The 21,903-nt window shown below is 41.5% G+C and overlaps 1 protein-coding gene across 2 annotated transcripts; it reads left to right on the forward strand.

Moving 5' to 3' along the window:
* The first annotated feature begins 1,890 nt into the window (after positions 1-1,890).
* Positions 1,891-21,570, forward strand: ttc1 (tetratricopeptide repeat domain 1). 2 transcript variants are annotated; one of them, XM_020485986.2, is made up of 8 exons: positions 1,891-1,982; positions 14,109-14,697; positions 14,885-14,945; positions 15,032-15,144; positions 15,627-15,663; positions 15,965-16,113; positions 20,687-20,741; positions 21,172-21,570. In XM_020485986.2, the coding sequence occupies exons 2-8, from the start codon at positions 14,131-14,133 to the stop codon at positions 21,306-21,308; spliced, it is 1,119 nt and encodes a 372-aa protein (XP_020341575.1). In that variant the 5' UTR covers positions 1,891-1,982; positions 14,109-14,130; the 3' UTR covers positions 21,309-21,570. The 2 variants fall into 2 exon arrangements, with proteins under 2 accessions (XP_020341575.1, XP_031682837.1); XM_031826977.1 differs by lacking the exon at positions 1,891-1,982 and adding an exon at positions 8,923-9,067.
* The last annotated feature ends 333 nt before the right edge of the window (positions 21,571-21,903 follow it).

Consider the following 21,903-nt stretch of genomic DNA (forward strand, 5'->3'; position numbering starts at 1 on the left):
TCAGTGATACAGAATACTGTGTACATCATAAAAATAGATGTTCAGCAGAGAATGTGAGAGAGACATTTTCTATGTCAGCATTCAGCTATAAAGCACTTTTTGAGGATGTATCTGTCCATGTCATTTGATCTCAATAATACCCTTTTCTCCCTCCCAAAATGGTCCCACAACTTGTATAATTTGTACCCAAGATAACAGCATTCGGATTTGTAGAGCAAGTACCATCTCTTATGCATATTTCAGGCTTTTTCTAGCAAATACTAAAAAGTTATCTCAAAGGGATGTTGATGATGAATGTTTTAGCGCTAACTGGGCTACACAAATGAGAAATTACTGAGACAGGGTTTTATCCAGTCAAATAACCTTCTCTCCACTCCATCCAGTTCAACCAAGCCCATTCATTGATTCCAGAGCCCTTAAATAAGAAGAATGAGGGCTAATCTTTACACAGATCGCAGCTAACAACAAACATTCCCACAGCTTTAGAGAATGTTCCCTTAGTCTCATTAACATTTAAGTCATTTAGCAGAAACTCTTATCCAGAGCACACATTTTCATGCTGGTCCCTGTGGGAATCAAACCCACAACCCTGGTGTTGCAAGTGCCATGTTCTACCAACTGAGCAGCACGAGATACATCTAATGTTTTCATTGGAATGTTCCTGTGATGTGCAAGGAATGTTTCCAAGAGTCCATTCCCTTAATGTAAAATATAACTTACCCAGAGCATGGTTACCATGTTCTCAGAACCCTAGAATAATGTTCTAGACATGTTTCATGGGAACGTTGCAAAAGCAATTATATGTCAACTTTTCCCCTGAACAATGCACTTTTGTAGGTCTGAAACAACTTGATATGTCTAAGCAATAGGATGAATGCACTTTGAAGTAAATCTGAGTTCAGTTCAAAGTACACTCAAGAAAAACTTGCATTGATCATAGTGGTTCAGGAGTATCATTATAACGGGTTATTATGTGCCAAAACCATTAAACAACTATACAGAAATCTCTTAAATGGTTGAAATAAGGAAATGAGAGAATGATGAGAGAATAGTCAAATTAACTGATAACTGACACAGACATGGTGGCGTAGCAAGAAGATCTGAGTACTGTAAACCAAGAGGTTTGTGAGTTCAAAACCCTGGTGAGGACATGTTAAATCATAATTACTATATAAATGAACATGCAAAGTGTGTCAAACGTGTAAGTTGAAAACACTGCTGTATGTGAAACACCACTGTGTGTGAGTATCCCTAAACTTGTAGCTGGTAATGAATCAAGGCCTTGATGTGCTTGACAACAGTAACAAGGTGTGATGTTTAATAAAATATACCTTTTTTGGACAATGTTTCTTTGAGACCATCAGATTGACATCCTGACAACTGATACACAGAAATGTTCTTTCAACATTTCCATGAAGCTTGTCTAGAACATTAATATCTTGTATTGTGAGAACAATGGCATCCATGTCCTGTGTATGTTTGGTGGGACGTTGAGGGAATATTCTAACTGGACACATGAATGTTCTTGCAATGTCCCATATAACACATCTAGAACATTGATGTAGTATATTCTGTGAACATTGCAAACACGTTCTAAATCAGTTCTGCTTGACATTGAGGGAATGTTCACCTAAATTTAACACCAAAATATTCTAATATTCTTGCTAACATGGATAGAACACTCAAACATGAGAGTAACATTACAAAAACGCTTTCTCTCCCTAGAATTGTTAGCTGGATTTCTGAAAGGCACGTTTGAGAGAGATTCATTCATGAATTAGTCGGTTTTTAATGGTTTTCTTCAGGGTGAAACCAAAGAATAATTCTGTGACGAAACAGACAGTATTTATGTGAAACATTCATTAAGCCAAGTGTTTCCTTAATGACTACATATCCCAGAGTTCCTCGGGGTCGTAACCCTTATGTGATTGGATAAGCAAGCGGAAGCATTGTTTACAGAGGGAACGTCATCGTGAGTAGAGGTAGGACTGTACTAAATCCTAAATATGCAATATTATACTCCTTAACGAACCTTTGTAATATATATATATATATGTTTACGATGGTGAAGAAGTAATTTAGCTTCAGTTATTGAAATGTATATGAAGAAAACATAATTCAAATGTCAAAATGTGTATAATTTGGGTCTGTACATGTTAGGTAGCATTATGCTAGCTAGCTAACGCATGAATTTAGCTGACTAGCTAGCAAGCTAACGTTAGCTTTATCGCTGAAGTAAAACATTTTTTTTTTTGCTGCTAGATAAGCAAACATAATACTAATATTAAGTAAACAGTTTTGTAGCGAACGTAGTAGCTAGAAGTAATAAAAGTGTCCATGCCTCTACATTCGTGTTAGAGAGGGAGCTGACATCAAGAGGCTTAAACGGCCGTGATACATTGCCTTCGGAGTATTCACACACCTTGATTTATTCCGCAATTGTTGTTACAGCCTGGATTCAAATTGGTTTAAATACATTTCTCACCCATCTACACACAATTCCCCATAATGACAAAGTGAATACATGTTTTTAGAAATGTTAGCAAATTTACTGAAAATGAAATCCAGAAAGATTACATTTACATAAGTACTCACACCCCTGAGTCAATACTTTGTAGAATCACCTTTGGCAGTGATTACAGCAGTTGTCTTTCTGGCTAAGTGTAAGAGCTTTACACACCTGGATTGTGCAACATTTGCCCATTTTATTCTTTTCAAAATGATTTAAGCTCTGTCAAATTGGTTGTTGACCATTGCTAGACAACCATTTTCAGGTCTTGCCATAGATTTTTAAGTAAATTTAAGTCAAAACTGTAACTCGGCCACTCGGGAACTTGTCTTCTTGGTAGGCAACTCCAGTGTAGATTTGGCCTTGTTTTTAGATTATTGTACAGCTGAAAGGTGAATTCATCTCCCAGTGTCTGGTGGAAAGCAGACTGAACCAGGTTTTCCTCTAGGATTTTGCCTGTGCTTATCTCCATTGTTTTGTTTTTTTTATCCTGAAAAACTCCTCAGTCCTTAATGATTACAAGCGTACCCGTTACATGATGCAGCCACCACTATGCTTGAAAATATGGAGTGGGATACTCAGTAATGTGTTATATTTGGATTTAACCCAAACATAACACTTTGTATTTAGGACAATATGTTAATTTAATCAATAAATCCTTTTTTTATTTTTTATAAAGCCCTTTTTACATCAGCAGATGTCACAAAGTGCTATACGGAAACCCAGCAATGCAGATGTAGAAGCACTGTGGCTAGGGAAAATTCTCTAAAAAGGCAGGAACCTAGGAAGAAACCTAGGGAGGAACCAGGCTCAGAGGGGTGGCCAGTCCTCTTCTGACTGTGCCGGGTGGAGATTATAAGACTACATGGCCATTTAAGGACAGATTGTTCTTCAAGATATTCAAACATTCATAGATGACCAGCAGTATAAAATAATCACAGCGGTTGTAGAGGGTGCAACAGGTCCGGTGGTAGGTAGCACGACCGGTGAACGGATCAGGGTTTCCTAGCCGCAGGTAGAACAGTTGAAACTGTAGCAGTAGCATGACCAGGTGGACTGGGGACAGCCAGGAGTCATCAGGCCAGGTAGTCCTGAGGCATGATCCTACGGCTCAGGTCCTCCGGGAGTGGAGGGAGAGAGAGATAATTAGAGGGAGCATGCTTAAATTCACACAGGACACTTGATAAGACATGAGAATTACACCAGATATAACAGACTGACCTTAGCCCCCCGGCACATAGACTCTTGCAGCAGACACTAGAGACGGAGAGAGGGGTGTGTTGGGGGACACCGTGGCCTTGTCCGACAATACCCCCAGACAGGGCCAACCAGGCAGTATATAACCCCACAAGAGGGATATCATCAGACCACCAATTTACTACCCTGAGACAAGGCTGAGTATAGCCTACGAAGATCTCCACCGCACAAGCCTGAGGGGGTGCAAAACCGGAAAGGAAGATTACATCTGTGACTCAACCCACTCAAGTCACGCACCCCTCCTAGGGACGGCAAGGCAGAGCACTAGTAAGCCGGTGACTCAGGCCGCGTAATAGGGTCAGAGACAGAGAATCCCAGTGGAGAGAGCCGGCCAGGCAGAGACAGCAAGGGCAGTTCGTCGCTCCAGTGCCTTGCCGTTCACCTTCGTACTCATGGGCCAGACTACACTCAATTATAGGACCTACTGAAGAGATGAGTCTTCAGTAAAGACTCGAGACCGAGTCTGTGTCTCTCACATCGATATGCTGACCGTTCAAAAAAAAGTGAGGTCTATAGGAGAAGACCCTGCCTCCAGCTGTTTGCTTAGCAAATTATAGGGACAATAAGGAGGCCTGTGTCTTGTGACCGTAGCGTACGTGTAGGTATGTACGGCAAGACCAAATTGGAGAGATAGGTAGGATCAATCCAATGTAATGCTTTAGCAGTAAAACCTTGAAATCAGCCCTAGCCTTAACAGGAAGCCAATGTAGAGGCTAACTGGAGTAATATGATTTTATTTGGTTCTTGTCAGGATTCTAGCAGCTGTGTTTAGCACTAACTGGAGTTTATTTAGTGCTTTAACCAGGTAGCTGGAGAGTAGAGCACTGCAATAGTAAAATTAACAAAAGCATGGATTAGCTTTTCTGCATAATCTTTGGCCAAAAAGTTTCTGATTTTTGCAATGTTACGAAGGTGGAAAAAAGCTGTCCTTGAAATATTCTTGATATGTTCGTCAAAAGAGAGATCAGGGTCCAGAGTAACGCTGAGGTCTTTCACTAGTTTTATTTGAGATGACTGTACAACCATCAAGAATAATTGTCAGATCCATCAGCAGATCTCTTTGTTTCTTGGGAACTAGCATCTCTGTTTTGTCCAAGTTTAAAAGTAAAACATTTGATGCCATCCACTTCCTTATGTCTGAAACAGAGGCTTTCAGGGTAGGCAACCTTGAGGAACGCCTATTACAATTGATTTGTCAGAGGCCAAACCATCCACAGAGACAAATGGATATCTTTACGACATATAAGATCTAAACCAGGTAAGAACTTGTCTGTGTAGACCAATTAGGGTTTCTAATCTCTCCAAAAGAATATGGTGATCGATGGTGCCAAAAGCAGTACTAATGTCTAGGACCACGAGGACAGATGCAGAGCCTTGGTCTGATGGCATTAAAAGGTCATTTCACACCTTCACGAGTGCAGTCTCAGTGCTATAATGGGATCTAAAACCAGACTGAAGCATTTGGTATACATTATTTGTCTTCGGGAAGGCAGTGAGTTGCGCAACAGCTTTTTAAAAAATGTTTGAAAGGGTTGGGAGAGTTGATATAAGCCAATTTTAGTTTTTTACATTTTCCATGTCATGGTTTGGCTTTTTCAAGGCTTTATTACTGCCACTTTCAGTGATATTGGTACACATCCGGTGGATAGGGAGTCATTTATTATGTTCAACATTGGGGGGCCAAGCACAGGAAGTAGCACTTTCAGATGTTTAGTTGGAATAGGGTCCAGTATGCAGTTTGACGGTTTAGAGGCCATTACTATTTTCATAAATGTGTCAAGAGATACAGGATTAAAAAACTTTAGTGTTTCTGTTGATCCTAGGTCCTGGCAGTTCTGTGCAGACTCGCGACAACTAAGTTTTGGAGACATACGCGGATTCAAAGTGGAGTCCGTAGTTTGCTTTCTAATGATAATGATCTTTTCATCAAAGATGTTCATGAATTTATCACTGCTGAAGTGAAAGCTATCCTCTAATGTTGACTGCTGCTTTTTAGTTAGCTTTGCCACAGTATCAAAAATAAATGTTGGATTGTTCTTATTCTCCTCAATTAGGTTGGAAAAATAGGACGTCCGAGCAGCAGTGAGGGCTCTGATATTTCACGGTACTGTATTTCCAAGCTAGTCGGAAGACTTCCAGTTTGGTGGAGCGCCATTTCCGTTCCAATTTTCTGGAGGCTTGCTTCAGGGCTTGAGTATTTTCTGTATACCAGGGTGCAAATTTCTCATGCCACATTTCTTTTTTTTTAGGGGTGCAACTGCGTCAAGGGTATGATGCAAAGTTAAGATCCTCAGTTAGGTACTTAACTGATTTCTGTTCTCCATCATCCTTAGGTAGGTGGAGGGAGTCTGGAAGTGCATCTAGGAATCTTTGGGTTTGTCTGAGAATTTATAGCACTGCTTTTGTTGATTTTGGTTGGGGTTTGAGCAGATTATTTGTTGCGATTGCAAACTTAATAAAATAGTGGTCCGATTGTCCAGGGTTATGAGGAAAAACATTTAGATCTACAATATTTATTCCACGGGACAAAACTAGATCCGGGTATGACTGTGGCAATTAGTACAGTAGGTCTGGATGACATGTTGGACAAAACCCACTGAGTCGATAATGCTCTGAAAGCCTTTTTGAGTGGGTCTGTGGACTTTTCCATGTGAATATTAAAGTCCAAATGTTTTTATGTTACCTACCGATAGGTCTGATAGGAATTCCGGGAACTCGGTGAGGAACGTTGTATACGGCCCAGGAGTCCTGTAAACAGTAACTATAAGTAGGCTGCATAGATTCCATGACTAGATGCTCAAAAGATGAAAACGCAGTCATTTTCTTTTTTGTAAATTGAAATTTGCTGCTGTCCATAAATGTTAGCAACACCTCCACCTTTGCAGGATGCACAGTGGATATGGTCACTAGTGTAACCAGGAGGAGAGGCCTCAATTAACACAGTACATTCATCATGCTTGAGCCATATTTCAGTCAGGCCAATCACATCAAGATTATGATCAGTGATTAGTTAATTGACTGACTTCCTTGGAAGTGAGGGATCTAACATTAAGTAACACTATTTTGAGATGTGAGATCTCAATCTCTCAATAATCACAAGAATGGAGGAGGTCTTTATTCCAGTGAGATTGTGAGGGTGAACACAGCCATGTTTGTTTTGCTTAGCCTAGATCGAGGCCCAGACACAGTCTCAATGGGGATAGCTTAGCTGACTACACTGACTGTGCTAGTGGCAGACTCTAAGCTGGCAGGCTGGCTATCTCATTGTAGCGCTAGAGGAGTTAGAGCCCTGTCTATGTTCATAGATGAGATAAGATGAGAGCACCCCTCCAGCTAGAATGGAGTCTGTCATTCCTCAGCAGGCCATGGTCTTGTTTGTGGGTGAGTCCCAGAAAGAGGGCCAATTATCTACAAATTCTATCTTTTGGGAGGGGCAGAAAACAGTTTTCAACCAGCGATAAAGTTGTGAGACTGTAGAGCTCATCAGTCCCCTAACTGGGAGGGGGCCAGAGACAATTACTCGATGCCGACACATCTTTCTAGCTGATTTACATGATGAAGATGTATTGCACTTGGTGACCTCTAACTGTTTCATCCTAACATCGTTGGTTCGGACGTGGATAACAATAACCCTATACTTTCTACACTCGCCAGTTTTAGCCTTAGCCAGCACCATCTTCAGATTAGCCTTTGCTGGTAGGTCTGACCCCTGGTAAACAGTGAATGATTGCTGGATGATTCTTTTAATTTTTTTGTATTTATTTTTACCCCGTTTTCTCCCCAATTTCGTTGTATCCAATTGTTTAGTAGCTACTATCTTGTCTCATCACTACAACTCCCGTACGGGCTCAGGAGAGACGAAGGTTGAAAGTCATGCGTCTTCCGATACACAACCCAACCAAGCCGCACTGCTTCTTAACACAGCACGCATCCAACCCGGAAGCCAGCCGCACCAATGTGTCGGAGGAAACACCATGCACCTGGCAACCTTGGTTAGCGCGCACTGCGCCCGGCCCGCCACAGGAGTCGCTAGTGCGTGATGAGACAAGGATATCCCTACCGGCCAATCCCTCCCTAACCCGGGCGACGCTAGACCAATTGTGTGTCGCGGCCGGTTACGACAGAGCCTGGGCGCAAACCCAGAGCCTCTGGTGGCACAGCTGGCGCTGCAGTACAGCGCTCTTAACCACTGCACCACCCGGGAGGCCCCTAGATGATTCTTTTTAAGTCAAATATTGCGGGTAATGAAGTTGCCAATGACTAGGGTTTTCAGTTTGTTAGAGCTAATGGTGGGAGGCTTCGGCGGCTCAGACCGACCATAGCGGGTGGAGGAGAAACCCGAGAGGGCTCGCCCTCTGACTCCATCTCGTTGCTTAATGGGGAGAACCGGTTGAAAGTTTCTGTCGGCTGAATGAGCAACACCGGGTTGAGCAGGGCGGAACACTCGGCTGTAATCCAAGTGTTCTTTGCCACATTTTTTTGACAGTTACATTAGCGCCTTGTTGCAAACAGGATGCGTGTGTACAGAATCAAAATATTCCAAAAATCTTCTCTTTTCACTATGTAAATCAGGTTAGTATTGTGGAGTACAGTGGGGCAAAAAAGTATTTAGTCAGCCACCAATTGTGCAAGTTCTCCCACTTAAAAAGATGAGAGGCCTGTAATTTTCAACTATGACAGACAAAATTAGAAAAAAAATCCAGAAAATCACATTGTAGGATTTTTTATGAATTTATTTGCAAATTACGGTGGAAAATAAGTATTTGGTCAATAACAAAAGTTTATCTAAATACTTTGTTATATACCCTTTGTTGGCAATGACAGAGGTCAAATGTTTTCTGTAAGTCTTCCCAAGGTTTTCACACACTGTTGCTGGTATTTTGGCCCATTCCTCCATGCAGGTAAATAAATAACTTATTATCACTCTAGAGCAGTGATGTTTTGGGGCTGTTGCTGGGAAACACGGACTTTCAACTCCCTCCAAAGATTTTCTATGGGGTTGAGATCTGGAGACTGGCTAGGCCACTCCAGGACCTTGAAATGCTTCTTACGAAGCCACTCCATCGTTGCCCGGGCGGTGTATTTGGGATCATTGTCATGCTGAAAGACCCAGCCACATTTCATCTTCAATGCCCTTGCTGATGGTATGCTTTGTTACTTTGGTCCCAGCTCTCTGCAGGTCATTCACTAGGTCCCCCCGTGTGGTTCAGGGATTTTTCTCACCGTTCTTGTCATCATTTTGACGCCACGGGGTGAGATCTTGCGTGGAGCCCCAGATCGAGGGAGATTATCAGTGGTCTTGTAAGTCTTCCATTTCCTAATAATTGCTCCCACAGTTGATTTATTCAAACCAAGCTGCTTACCTATTGCAGATTCAGTCTTCCCAGCCTGGTGCAGGTCTACAATTTTGTTTCTGGTGTCCTTTGACAGCTCTTTGGTCTTGGCCATAGTGGAGTTTGGAGTGTGACTGTTTGAGGTTGTGGACAGGTGTCTTTAATACTGATAAGTTCAAACAGGTGCCATTAATACAGGTAACGAGTGGAGGACAGGGCAGCCTCTTAAAGAAGAAGTTACAGGTCTGTGAGAGCCAGAAATCTAGCTTGTTTGTAGGTGACCAAATACTTATTTTCCACCATAATTTGCAAATAAATTCATAAATTCTACAATGTGATTTTCTGGATTTTTTCCCCCTAATTTTGTCTGTCATAGTTGAAGTGTACCTATGATGAAAATTACAGGCCTCTCTCATCTTTTTAAGTGGGAGAACTTGCACAATTGGTGGCTGACTAAATACTTTTTTGCCCCACTGTAACTATAGTGTTGTTGATCCATCCTCAGTTATCTCCTATCACAGCCTTTAAACTCTGTTTTAAAGTCACCGTGGGCCTCATGGTGAAATCCCTGAGCGGTTTCCTTCCTCTCCGGCAACTGAGTTAGGAAGGACGCCTTTATCTTTGTAGTGACTGGGTGTATTGATACAACATCCAAAGTGTAGTTGATAACTTCACCATGCTCAAAGAGATTTTCAATGTCTACTTTTTATTAGCTTTACTAATCAGTGCCTTGTGGTTGAATCTGTGTTTGAAATTCACTGCTCAACTAAGGGACCTTACAAATAATTGTATGTGTGTGGTACATAGATGAGGTAGTCATTCAACACTCATGTTAAACACTATTATTGCACACAGAGTCCATGCAATGTATTATGTGACTTGTTAAGCACATTTCTACTCCTTCACTTATTTAGGCTTGCCATGACAAAGGAGTTGAATACTTATTGACTCGATACATTTCAGCTTTTCATTTTTTATTAATTTGTAAAACTTCTTTTCTTTTAAATCCACTTTGACATTATGGGGTATTGTGTGTCGTAGGCCAGTGACAAAATCTACATTTTAATCCATTTTAAATTCAGGCTGTAGCACAACAAAATGTGGAAAATGTAAAGGGGGCGTGAATACTTCCTGAAGTCACTGTATATGAATGCTTCCATACAGCTGTTACACAGTATGTAGTGTAAAGCATAGCACAGAATGTTCGACCAACCTTTACTTGGCGATACTTCTTCAATTGCTGACTTGGAAGACAAACACATATTCTAAACTTCCATGTGTAGTTGCAGGGGTTTGTTTGAATTTAGAAAATGTTCTGTTATTCAGTTAAATAAAAATATTTATCCATTAAGTAATCCATCAATATGTACGCTGCCATCTCGTCTATTTCAAATCTTCTGTTATTGTTTGAGACTGGTGTCCTACCCAAAGTGCAGCATGTCATGATGAAACTCGCCTCTCGATCAATGGGAAGATTTTTTAAATACAAGATGGCAGAGTACACGTTGTTGGAATACTTAATGGATATTTTATTTTATTTTATTGAATAACAGATCATTTTCTGAATTCAAACAAACCCCTGCAACTACACATGGAAGTTTAGAAGACGTGTTTGTCTCCAAGTAAAGGTTGGTCGAACATTCTCTGCGCCTTGCCTTACACTACCTACTCTTTAATGTCTGTATGGACGCATTCACATTTCACTGCCATTTCAAAGTGTAGCTGGGTCATTTTCACGAAACTGTCAAAAAATAATAATAATCTTTGTAATTTTCCCACCCAATTTTCTCTTGATTCACTGCGATTAGTCTGTATCTTAATCTAATCTATATCTTAATTATATATATTTTTAAATCAGATGTTATGCATTTTACCAACATTTTCACAAAATTCTCATTACCTCAATAGCTCAATTTTTTTTATATACAAATCAATATTTCAAATATGTTTTTGCCATTGCTTACCTGATGAAAAGGTCTGACTTTGGTTTCGCACAAGGTGCTTAAAGTACTTTAATTTGGCACTCTGAAATTCAAGTCCTAGAATTCCTTGAAAATTAAACACTTTCTCAACTTGGTACTTGAATTAAAATAATTGGAACAGAAAAGGATCAAATATGTTAAAAAAAAATATTTGAAAAATATGTTGGTCTTGCAGATTAATTTCCAGGCAGACTATTGAGTTTTATTTCCTCACGTGTTTTGCGCTCTGGTTGCCAGGCGAGCTCGCTCATTCTATCCACACACCTCCACTCAGCCAGGCAGTTACAGAACTGATTGATTAGGTGCTGCGAACATCACATTGATAGCTAAAATGATGGGCTAATGTAGATTCAACCTGCTTTTTTTGCGTATGAGTTCAGTTCAACCTACTTTTTTTGCGTATTAGTTCAGTTCATGAAACATGTGACCAACGTATTACTTGTTGTTTTATATTTTTATTCATTATAGTTTACCCACCTTTTTTTACCACTACATCACTGAACTCAACCAACCCACACCGTGTAAAGTGCAAAGAAAAAGACTTCGGCATTGCCAGCATGGGTGAATCGGCCCTGAATAGCCACATGAAGGGGGAGAGACAACGCTGCATCCTGCTCTGGCGCCAGTTCTACATTGTGACTTTTTCTCTTCAACAACCTCAAGTGCTTTTTTTTTGCCAATCTCCTCATTCAGGGGCGCCCGCGATATTCCTCTTTATCAAGCGGCAGCCCAGATCCTGCCGTTCGCGTGCCGTTTTCCTCACACAGTCCACCTGCCCTTCTCCCGACCGGTGACACTATAAAGCTGCCAGTTGGAAGCAAGACGCTTTTTCGTAGCTGTTAAGTAGTAGATTCTCAAATATCCCAAAATATAAACGCAACATGCAACAATTTAGAATATTTTACTGTTACAAATCACATAAGGAAATCAGTCAATTGAAATAAATAAATTAGGCCCAAATCTATGGATTCCACATAACTGGGAATACAGATATGCATCTGCTGGTCACAGATACCTTAAAGGTATGAGAGTGGATCAGAAAACCAGTCGTCTTCTCCTTCACATAGAGTTAATTAGGCTGTTGATTGTGGCCTGTGGAATGTTGTCCCACTTATCTTCAATGGGTGTGCGAAGTTTCTGGATATTAAGAGAACTGAAAGAAGCTGCTTTACATGTCGATCCAGAGCATCCCAAACATGTTAAATGGGTGACATATCTGGTGATTATGCAGGCCATAGAAGAACTGGGACATTTTCAATTTCAAGGAATTGTGTGCAGATCCTTGTGACATGGGGCCGTGCATTATAATGCTGAAACTTTGAGGTGATGGCGGAGGATGAATGGCACGACAATGGGTCTTTAGGATCTTGTCACAGTATCTCTGTGCATTCAAATTGCCATCTTTAAAATTGGGTTTGTTGTCCGTAGCTTATGTCTGCCCATACCATAACCCCACTGCCACCAAGTGGCGCTGTGTTTAGTGTTGACAGCAAACCGCTCGCCCACACAACGCCACGTGGTCTGTGGTTGTGAGCCCTGTTGGACGTACTGCCAAATTCTCTAAAACAATGTTGGAGGTGGCTTACGGTCGAGAAATTAACATTAAATGATCTGTCAACAGTTCTGCTGGACATTCCTGCAGTCAGCATGCCAATTGTATGCTCCCTCAACTTGAGACATCTGTGGCATTGTGTTGTGACATTTTAGATTGGCCTTTTATTGTCCCCAGCACGAGGTGTACCCGTGTAATGATCATGCGGTTTAATCAGCTTCTTGATATGCCACATCTGTCAGGTGGATGGATTATCTTGGCAAAGGAAAAAATACTCACTAACAGGGATGTAAACACATTTGTGCACAATATTTGAGAAAATACGATTTTTGTGCGTATGGAAAGTTTCTGGGATCTTTTATTTCAGCTCATGAAACATGGGACCAACACTTTACATGTTGCGTTTTATATTTTTGTTCAGTGTACAATACTATCATTAAGCTGGAATTGTTTAGGAATGTGAATGGGAAATGTGTGTTCACCGGTATGTCCTAAATTCTGCTCATCACTACTCAAATTACAACATCAGTACTGATTTACCACTCATGTACACTATATGTACACTATATATACAAAAGTATGTGAACATCCCTTTCAAATGAGTGGATTTGGCTATTTCAGCCACACCCTTTGCTAACAGATGTTTAAAATCGAGCACACCGCCATGCAATCTCCATAGACGAACATTGGCAGTAGAATGGCCTTACTGAAAAACTCAGTTACTTACAACGTGGCACATCTGGCAGTCCGACGGTCAACTCTTGGTTTGGCGGATGCCTGGAGAACATACCTGCCCCAATGCATAGTGCCAACTGTAATGTTTGGTGGAGGAGACCTTTATTGGGGCTGTTTTTCATGGTTTGCGCTAGGCCCCTTAGTTTCAGTGAAGGGAAATCTTAACACTACTGCATACAATGACATTCTAGATGATTCTATGCTTCCAACTTTGTAGCAACAGTTTATGGAAGGCCCTTTCCTATTTCAGCATGACAATGCCCCCGTGAACAAAGCGAGGTCCATACAGATATGATTTGTTGATCGGTGTGGAAGAACTTGACTGGCCCTGACCTCACCCCCATCGAACACCTTTGGGATTAATTGGAACGCCGACTGCGAACCAGGCCTAATCGCCCAACATCGGTGCCCGACCTCACTAATGCTCTTGTGGCTGAATGGAAGCAAGTCCTCACAGTAATGTTCAAACATCTAGTGGAAAGCCTTTCCAGAAGAGTTAAAGCTGTTATAGCAGCAAAGGGGGGGACCAACTTCACATTAATACCCATGATTTTGGAATGAGATGTTCCATGAGCAAGTATCCACATATCAGGTTGTGGCGATATCCTATGTGAATTATATTATCTCCCGTCACTGGTATCTCAGTGCACTGTGACATAGTCTATCCTTAGATTAAACTGAGATGCAGGTTAAATTGACAGAATGTAGAACTGACTACAACGCCTTCTTCTTATGTGAAGTTTTGTACAGGGAGAAAATTGTATGGATTCCACAGCAGAAAAGGAGTCCGAGGTGCTCCTTGACAAGATGACCAACTCTCTGACCAATGCTATGAGAGTATCCAAACAACATGAATGTCCAGACAGCCAAAGCACAGCAGCCCACAGGGGTACTGAGCAGGAGGACGATGACTTCTTTGACTGTGAGGAGTCTCTGGATGGAGCAGACGGCTCCATGAGTGACAAGGAAAGGAAGACTGACTGTTCAGAAGCCCCACTGTTATGCCAGGGAGCAGAGGGAGACAGTAAAGAGACAGTCCGATTGAACAACTCACAAAACACAGAGGAAGAACACATCAATGCAGAGTTAGGAGAAGCTGAGATGTCAGGGGTGAGAACGACAATATTGGAAAATAAAGAGGGGGAGAGAGGTGAAGGAATGGAGGAGGAGAAAGAGAGTTGGGATGAGTGCACTGAAGAAGACATGAGTTTGGCAGTTGAAGGGGGAGATTCTGATACTGAACTGAAAGGAGAAGAGAACCCGGCTCCTGAGTTTGACGAGGAATATCTGAGAGAAGTGGAGAAAGTCCTGACAGAGGAAGAAAAGGAGGTGAATTTTATCCTAGTCTAAACATTAGTTTCCTACGACGTGTTTCTGTTATAATAATAACTCACCAAAATGCAAGATGCTTTTTTTCCAACTTGAAACTCTACAACCATCATTTGGTGCTTAGTAAGTTGACATTGCAAAAGCTCCCCATCTTTTGTGTTTAATGTTTGTTTCCTTTGTGCCATAGAGCCGCAGAGAGGAGAGCATGACACTAAAGGACAAGGGGAACAGTCAGTTCAAGAGTGGAGGTAAGCTGCTGTAGGCTAAACTGCTGTAGGACGGCTGTTAGTGGAAACGTGTCCAATAGGAATTGACTGACCCTTTATCTTCCTAGAGCACACTGAGGCAGAGGAGTCTTACACTGCAGCTTTGGGAGTGTGCCCTGTGTGTTACAGCAAGGAGAGGGCTATTCTCTTCTCTAACCGTGCTGCTGCCCGCCTGCACCTGGTAAGACTGATAGCAACGATAAACTTAACCAAGTGGGGAATTCTGAGGACCTATCTGAGTTTACCTAGTTGATTGTTATTACCCTCCTGAGGTTTCCTACATTTCTGTTCGTTTTGTCAAAATACCTTCTCAGACAGCTACCTATATTATAACATATTGCTAAAGTGTACCTTTTATGGCACAATTGTCTTGAAGTAAACTATCTTCTACTATTGCGAAGTCATGTGCGCAGTTTAGTGGCGGGGCAAAAAGACGCAGAGCTCTTGTGACACCTAGTGGTACTCCACTGTAACTATAGGTTTGAATGGGAGCTATGCTCTTGCCTGATTCATTCGAGTCCTATGTGTCAAGACATCAACGGGCCATTTGGAGTTGATGATGTCATCTCATAACTTACCTACCCAAAAAGATGTACAACACCTAGACAAATACACAACAAAATGCAGACTGAGTTTCAATCAAACCTTTTTCCCCGCCAACAGGATAAGAATGAGAAAGCCATTGCTGACTGCACAAAAGGTGAGACTGTTAAATCTGTATGTATTGTAATTCAACCATGTCAGATGATTGAACTCTCTGGGACCTGGTGTCCTACTTTACCAGTGTATGGTGTGTGTAGCAAACACACTTCCCACTCCAGAACCCCCCATGTTTCTACATATTTTCTGTTCACCCAAACCAGGTGTATCCGGTAAATTGCAGTTGCTATTATCAAAATCACCAACACCAGGTGCAGATTTGGGTGAATTACATTTATTCATACCCATTGCTATGTAACTAGCACTCTGAACATTTGTTTCCTTGTTTTTTTCACCTCCAGCTATAGAGTTGAACCCAAACTACATGCGGGCGATCCTGCGGAGGGCAGAGCTCTATGAGAAAACAGACAAGCTGGATGAGGCTTTGGAAGACTACAAGGCTGCTCTGGAGAAAGACCCAAACCTGCCTGCGGCCAGAGAGGCCTGCATGGTTAGTGGCAAAAACTGGCATTTAACTCAAAGTAACAATTTAGCACTTAACGGTCACTATTCAGTACATGCACATAGTTCATTTTTAACACTTGGAGAGTACTGTATAAGGATTGGGTTTTACATGTGGTTAGAGTTGCCTTGGATGAAAAAACAAGATTTTGATATGAGGCCCACTTATTTGACAATTTCATTGATCTTGCTCGTTCAATAGCTAGGGTTTGAATTAATCATCACTGTTTAACTTGCAATATTGGCAAACTGAAATGGCTTGGACAAAGGTTTTTTTCGTCTTTCCATTCTATGAGGCTGTCTGTGCTGGAGTTGTCTGTATCTGTGTCAAGGGTAGAGAAGTTTTTTTTTGTTCTGAATGAGGCCATGCATAGCAACAGGAGCCAAGCAGCAGCTCTTACTAATGTAGCCATGAGGAGGCGGCTTACACAACACAAGCTCACAGCTCCTGCATCTCAAATGCCACCCTATTACATATATAGTGCACTAAGTAGTAGAGCAGTGATGATAAACCCAAAATTATCCACACCGACCGCTTATCGCAGGCATTTTGTGGCCAATACTAGAGAAATGTGAAGTTTGAAATTAAAAATATTTGCTAATATAGGTTATTGTTAATGGGACAATTGTTGGCTACAACCATCAAACCAGTAGTAGTAGTAGTAGTTTAAAATATAATAATACTAATAATAATAACTGGTGCTCGACACTAATGTTATAAATGTATCGTTCTATTTATCATTATCGCATCAATTCAGGCAATTTATCGCAATATGGATTTTTGTCCATATTGCCCAGTTCTTTAAAAAAAACATGAACCTTTATTTATTTAGGCAAATCAGTTAAGAACAAAATCTTATCATACGATGACGGGCTACCCTGGCCTAACCCGGACGATGCTGGGCCAATTGTGTGCCGCCCTACGGGTGCGCACAACTGGCCTAGCCTAGTGCACTTTATAGGGGATTAGGACCCATTTGGAACGCGCTCGGCACATCTTGGCCTGGCCAAGAAGAGTAGACCGAGGCAAGGAGAAGACCAGATAAAATACGGAGAGGAAGGAGTATAGTGCAATTATTTTCATATGAAACTACACCAGCAGACACTAAATGGTCTCCAAATACTCTGTCTAATGTATCTCCTCCGGCTCTAACACACACGCACACACACACGTACCCAAGAATCAACTCCACTCCTCCCAACAGTTCCACATTTCCTTTGTTTGGTCTAGAATGGATAATGTGAGATGAGAGCAGTTACAGAGCCTTCAGAAAGTATTCATACCGTTTGACTTATTCCACATTTTGTTACTGCATTAATTAAATATATATTTATCTGCCAATCTACACACAATACCCCATAAAGACAGTAAAAAAAAAAATGTTTACATTTTCAAATTGATTGATTAAATGAAATACAGAAATATCTCATTTACATAAGTATTCACAACCCTGAGACAATACTTTGTAGAAGCACCTATAGCAGTGATTACAGCTGTGAGTGTCTAAGAGTTTTATACACAGATCTGTCAAGTTGGTTGCTGTTCATTGCTAGACAACCATTTTCAGATCTTGCCATAGATTTTCAAGTAGATTTAAGCCAAAACTCTAACTCGGCCACTCAGGAACATTCACTGTATTTTTGGTAAGTGTAGATTTGGCCAAGTGTTTTAGGTTATTGTCCTGCTGAAAGGTGAATGCATCTTCCTGTGTCTGGTGGAATGCAGACTGAACTGGGTTTTCCTCTAGGATTTTGCCTGTGCTTAGCTCCATTCCGTTTATTTTTTATCTTCAACTCCCCAGCCCTTAACAATTACAAGCATACCAATAACATGATGCTGCCACCACTATACTTGAAATATGGAGAGTGGTACTCAGTAATGTGCTATGTTTGGGGAAAATCCAATAACACTTTGTATTCAGGAAGAAGGTGAATTGCTTTGCCAATTCTTTTGCAGTATTACTTTAGTGCCTTGTCACTCTGTCAATTAGGTTAGTATTGTGGAGTAACTACAGTGTTGTTGATCCATCCTCAGTTTTCTCCTTGCCCAGCACAGCCTTTAAACTCTAACTGTTTTAAAGCCACCATGGTGAAACCGCTGAGTAGTTTCCTTCTTCTCCGGCAACTGAGTTAGGAAGGACGCCTGTGTCTTTGTAGTGACTGGGTGTATTGATACAACATCCAAAGTGTAAATAATAACTTCACCATGCTCAAATAGATATTCAATGTCTGCTTTTTTTCTGCTTTTTTTGCGATCTACCATTAGGTGCCCTTCTTTGTAAGTCATTGAAAAAGCTCCCTGGTATTTGTGGTTTCAATCTGTGTTTGAAATGTATTGCTCAACTGAGGAACCTTACAGATAACTGTATGGGTGGGGTACAGAGATGAGGTCGTCATTTAAAAATCATAAACGCTTGTTGCACAAGGAGTGAGTCCATGCAATTTATTATGTGACTTGTGAAGCACATTTACTCCTGAACTTATTTAGGCTTGACATAACAAATGGGTTGAATACTTATTGACGCTAAACATTTGATCAAATATATATATATATATATACAAAATTGGAACATAATTCCACTATGGGGTATTGTGTGTGTGTATAGTGAATTCGGAAAGTATTCAGACCCCTTGACTTTTTCCACATTTTATTACATTACAGCCTTATTCTAAAATTGATTAGATTTCCTCATCAATCTACACACAATACACTATAATGACAAAGTGAATGCATATTTTTAGAAATGCAAATTCATAAATGAACAGAAATACCTTATTTACAGAAGTATTCAGACCCTTTGCTATGAGACTTGAAATTGAGCTCAGGTGCATCCTGTGCATCCATCAATCATCCTTGAGATGTTTCTACAACTTGATTGGAGTCCATCTGTGGTATATTCAATTGGACACGATAAGGTCCCCAAGAACGCAGTGGCCTCCATTCTTAATAGAAGGTTGGAACCACCAAGTCTTTTCCTAGAGCCTGCCGCCCGGCCAAAATGAGCAATCGGGGGAGAAGGGCCTTGGTCGGGGAGGTGACCAAGAACCCGATGGTCACTCTGACAGAGCTCCGGAGTTCTTCTGTGGAAATGGGAGAATCTTCCAGAAGGACAACCATCTCTGCAGCACTCCACCAATCAGGAATTTATGGTAGATTGACCAGACGGAAGCCACTCCTCAGTAAAAGGCACATGACAGCCCACTTGGAGTTTGCCAAAAGGCACCTGAAGAACTCTCAGACCATGAGAAACAAGATTCTCTGGTCTGATGAAACCAAGATCTAACTCTTTGGCCTGAATGCCAAGGATTAAAAACCTGCTCCAGAGCTATCAGGACCTCAGACTGGGGCGAAGATTCTCCTTCCAACAGGACAACGATCCTAAGCACACAGCCAAGACAATGCAGGAGTGGCTTAGGGACAAGTCTCTGAATGTCCTTGAGTGCCAGAGCCCGGACTAGAACCCGATAGAACATCTCTGGAGAGACCTGAAAATAGCTGTGCAGTGACGATCCCCATTCAAGCTGACAGAGCTTGAGAGAATCTGCAGAGAAGAATGGGAGAAACTCCCCAAATACAGGTGTGCCAAGCTTATAGCGTCATACCCAAGAAGACTCGAGGCTGTGATTGCTGCCAAAGGTGATTCAACAAAGTACTCAGTAAAAGGTCTGAATACTTATGAAAATGTGATGTTTTGTAATACATTTGCAAAAATATCTCAACCTGTTTTTGGTTTGTCGTCGGGGGATATTGTGTGTAGATTGAGGGGGGAAAAGCAATTTAATCAATTTTAGAATAAGGCTGTAATGTAACAAAATGTGGAAATAGTCCAGGGGTATGAAGACTTTCCGAATGCACTGTAGGCCAGTGAGGAGAAATCTCAATTGAATCCATTTAAAATTCCGAGTGTGAATACTTTCTGAAGACACTGTATGTCATTGGAAGCATGCTGTATAGACCAGCACCCTAGATATAATATGCCAATAATTACAAAGCAAAGAAAAGGGGTCCTTCTGACCTGAGGTGGATAATGAGATATTACTGTGATGGATTGAGGGGAAAAAACCTGTGGGGCGGCCTAGTGGTTAGAGCATTGGGCCAGTAACCGAAAGGTTGCTGGATGGAATCCCCGAGCTGACAAGGTAAAATCTGTCGTTCTGCCCCTGAGCAAGGCAGGTAACCCACTGTTCCCTGGGTGCCGAAGACGTGGATGTTGATTAAGGCAGCCCCCCGCACCTCTGGTTAAATGCGGAAGACACATTTCAGTTGGTGTTCAGTTGTACAACTGACTAGGTATCCCCCTTTCCCACTACATCTGAGGTTACTAGCTCTAGTCCAGGGGTTAATGCAATAGTCCCACCACAGAGACGTTGTCAAGACAACCAGGGGGTAAAGTAGTAACACCATGTCCTTGACGTTCTAATCCAAACAGGTAAAGGTTGTGAGATCAGAGGGCGCTAAATCATATCTGATGTGCACTGTTGTGTTGTGTGAAATGTTGGGGCCACAGAATAGTAACCAGCCTCCTTGACTGACTGACTCTCTTTCTCTCTCCTCCATACAGCGGCTTCCACAACAGATCCACGAACGAAATGAGAAGCTGAAGGAAGAGATGATGGGTATGAGACCTTTTTGTATTTTTCACCTAATGCTTTTCTACATTAGATTGCACCCCCAGGGGAACATTTCAAAAGGCTAGAGACTAAAGTACATTCACTGACCAGCAAGAAACTGTGAACGGTGCACTGTGATATGTTAAATCAGATTGTTCGCAAGTGAGGGTGGCCGCAACATGCCGTGGCAGTTTTAGGGTGGTTCTGTTCCATCATGGTCACCTATAATGTTGTGTGGATCCAGCTGTTACTCACTAGGCTGGGAGTGGTTAACCAAAAAGCAGAGTGTTTGGGAGGAAGGAGAAAGGTTGTTTAATAATACAGACCTAAATGGAAATGTTTTCATATGTTATTGGTCATTTTATTGTTATAATTAAATTTTTTGTCATAATTTAGCCTTCATGTATTTTGCCTTACCCTGTCTGTTTGTCCATAGGCAAGCTGAAGGACTTGGGCAATATGTTCCTACGGCCTTTTGGCCTGTCCACCTCAAACTTCCAAGTGAACCAGGATACAGGCACTGGATCCTACTCCGTCAACTTTGTTCAGAGTCCAAATAACAACAACAGATAACAGCATGACAAGCCAGTCTGAGAGCTGTCACACCTGGCTGGCCTTCCATCCCCAGAGCTAAGAGACTGACACTCAGGACCCTCCACTGGTGTGTCAGAAGTCTTGAGTGGGATCCGTTTGAAATCCACACGACAAATTAGTCTTTCATGGTTAAATAAGATGTTAGTGTGTGTGCATTTGTGTGTGTGAGAGTGTACTGTCTTAACAGTCAACTGTGTTTCCTAAGGGTATAGCCATTAAATGATCAATGACTGTTACTTTGCTGCTTTGTCCTTGTTTTTATATGGCGCTATTTCCTTTGCCACTTCTTTGATGTCAGGATGTGAGGATTGAAAGTGTCATTGGCCCCATAAACACTCAGGTTATACTGATGTAGAACACATTTGACAACTTCTGAAGAATATCTGTGGTATCACACCTTTTTGTCAAATGGGTTGTACATCAGTTGTACAACCTCTGTGTGTACAGGGCCAGAGTGTAGTTGTTAAATTGTGTTAAATTGTGTTGAAAAGATGATCTACTCTGTGTAGGCCTTTTTCATTGGCTTATATATTCAGAGGATATGCATATTGGTGTCAAATGTGAATTACAGTAC

The sequence above is a fragment of the Oncorhynchus kisutch genome, linkage group LG6 (genome assembly GCF_002021735.2).
Source record: "Oncorhynchus kisutch isolate 150728-3 linkage group LG6, Okis_V2, whole genome shotgun sequence".
Classification (NCBI taxonomy): domain Eukaryota; kingdom Metazoa; phylum Chordata; class Actinopteri; order Salmoniformes; family Salmonidae; genus Oncorhynchus; species Oncorhynchus kisutch.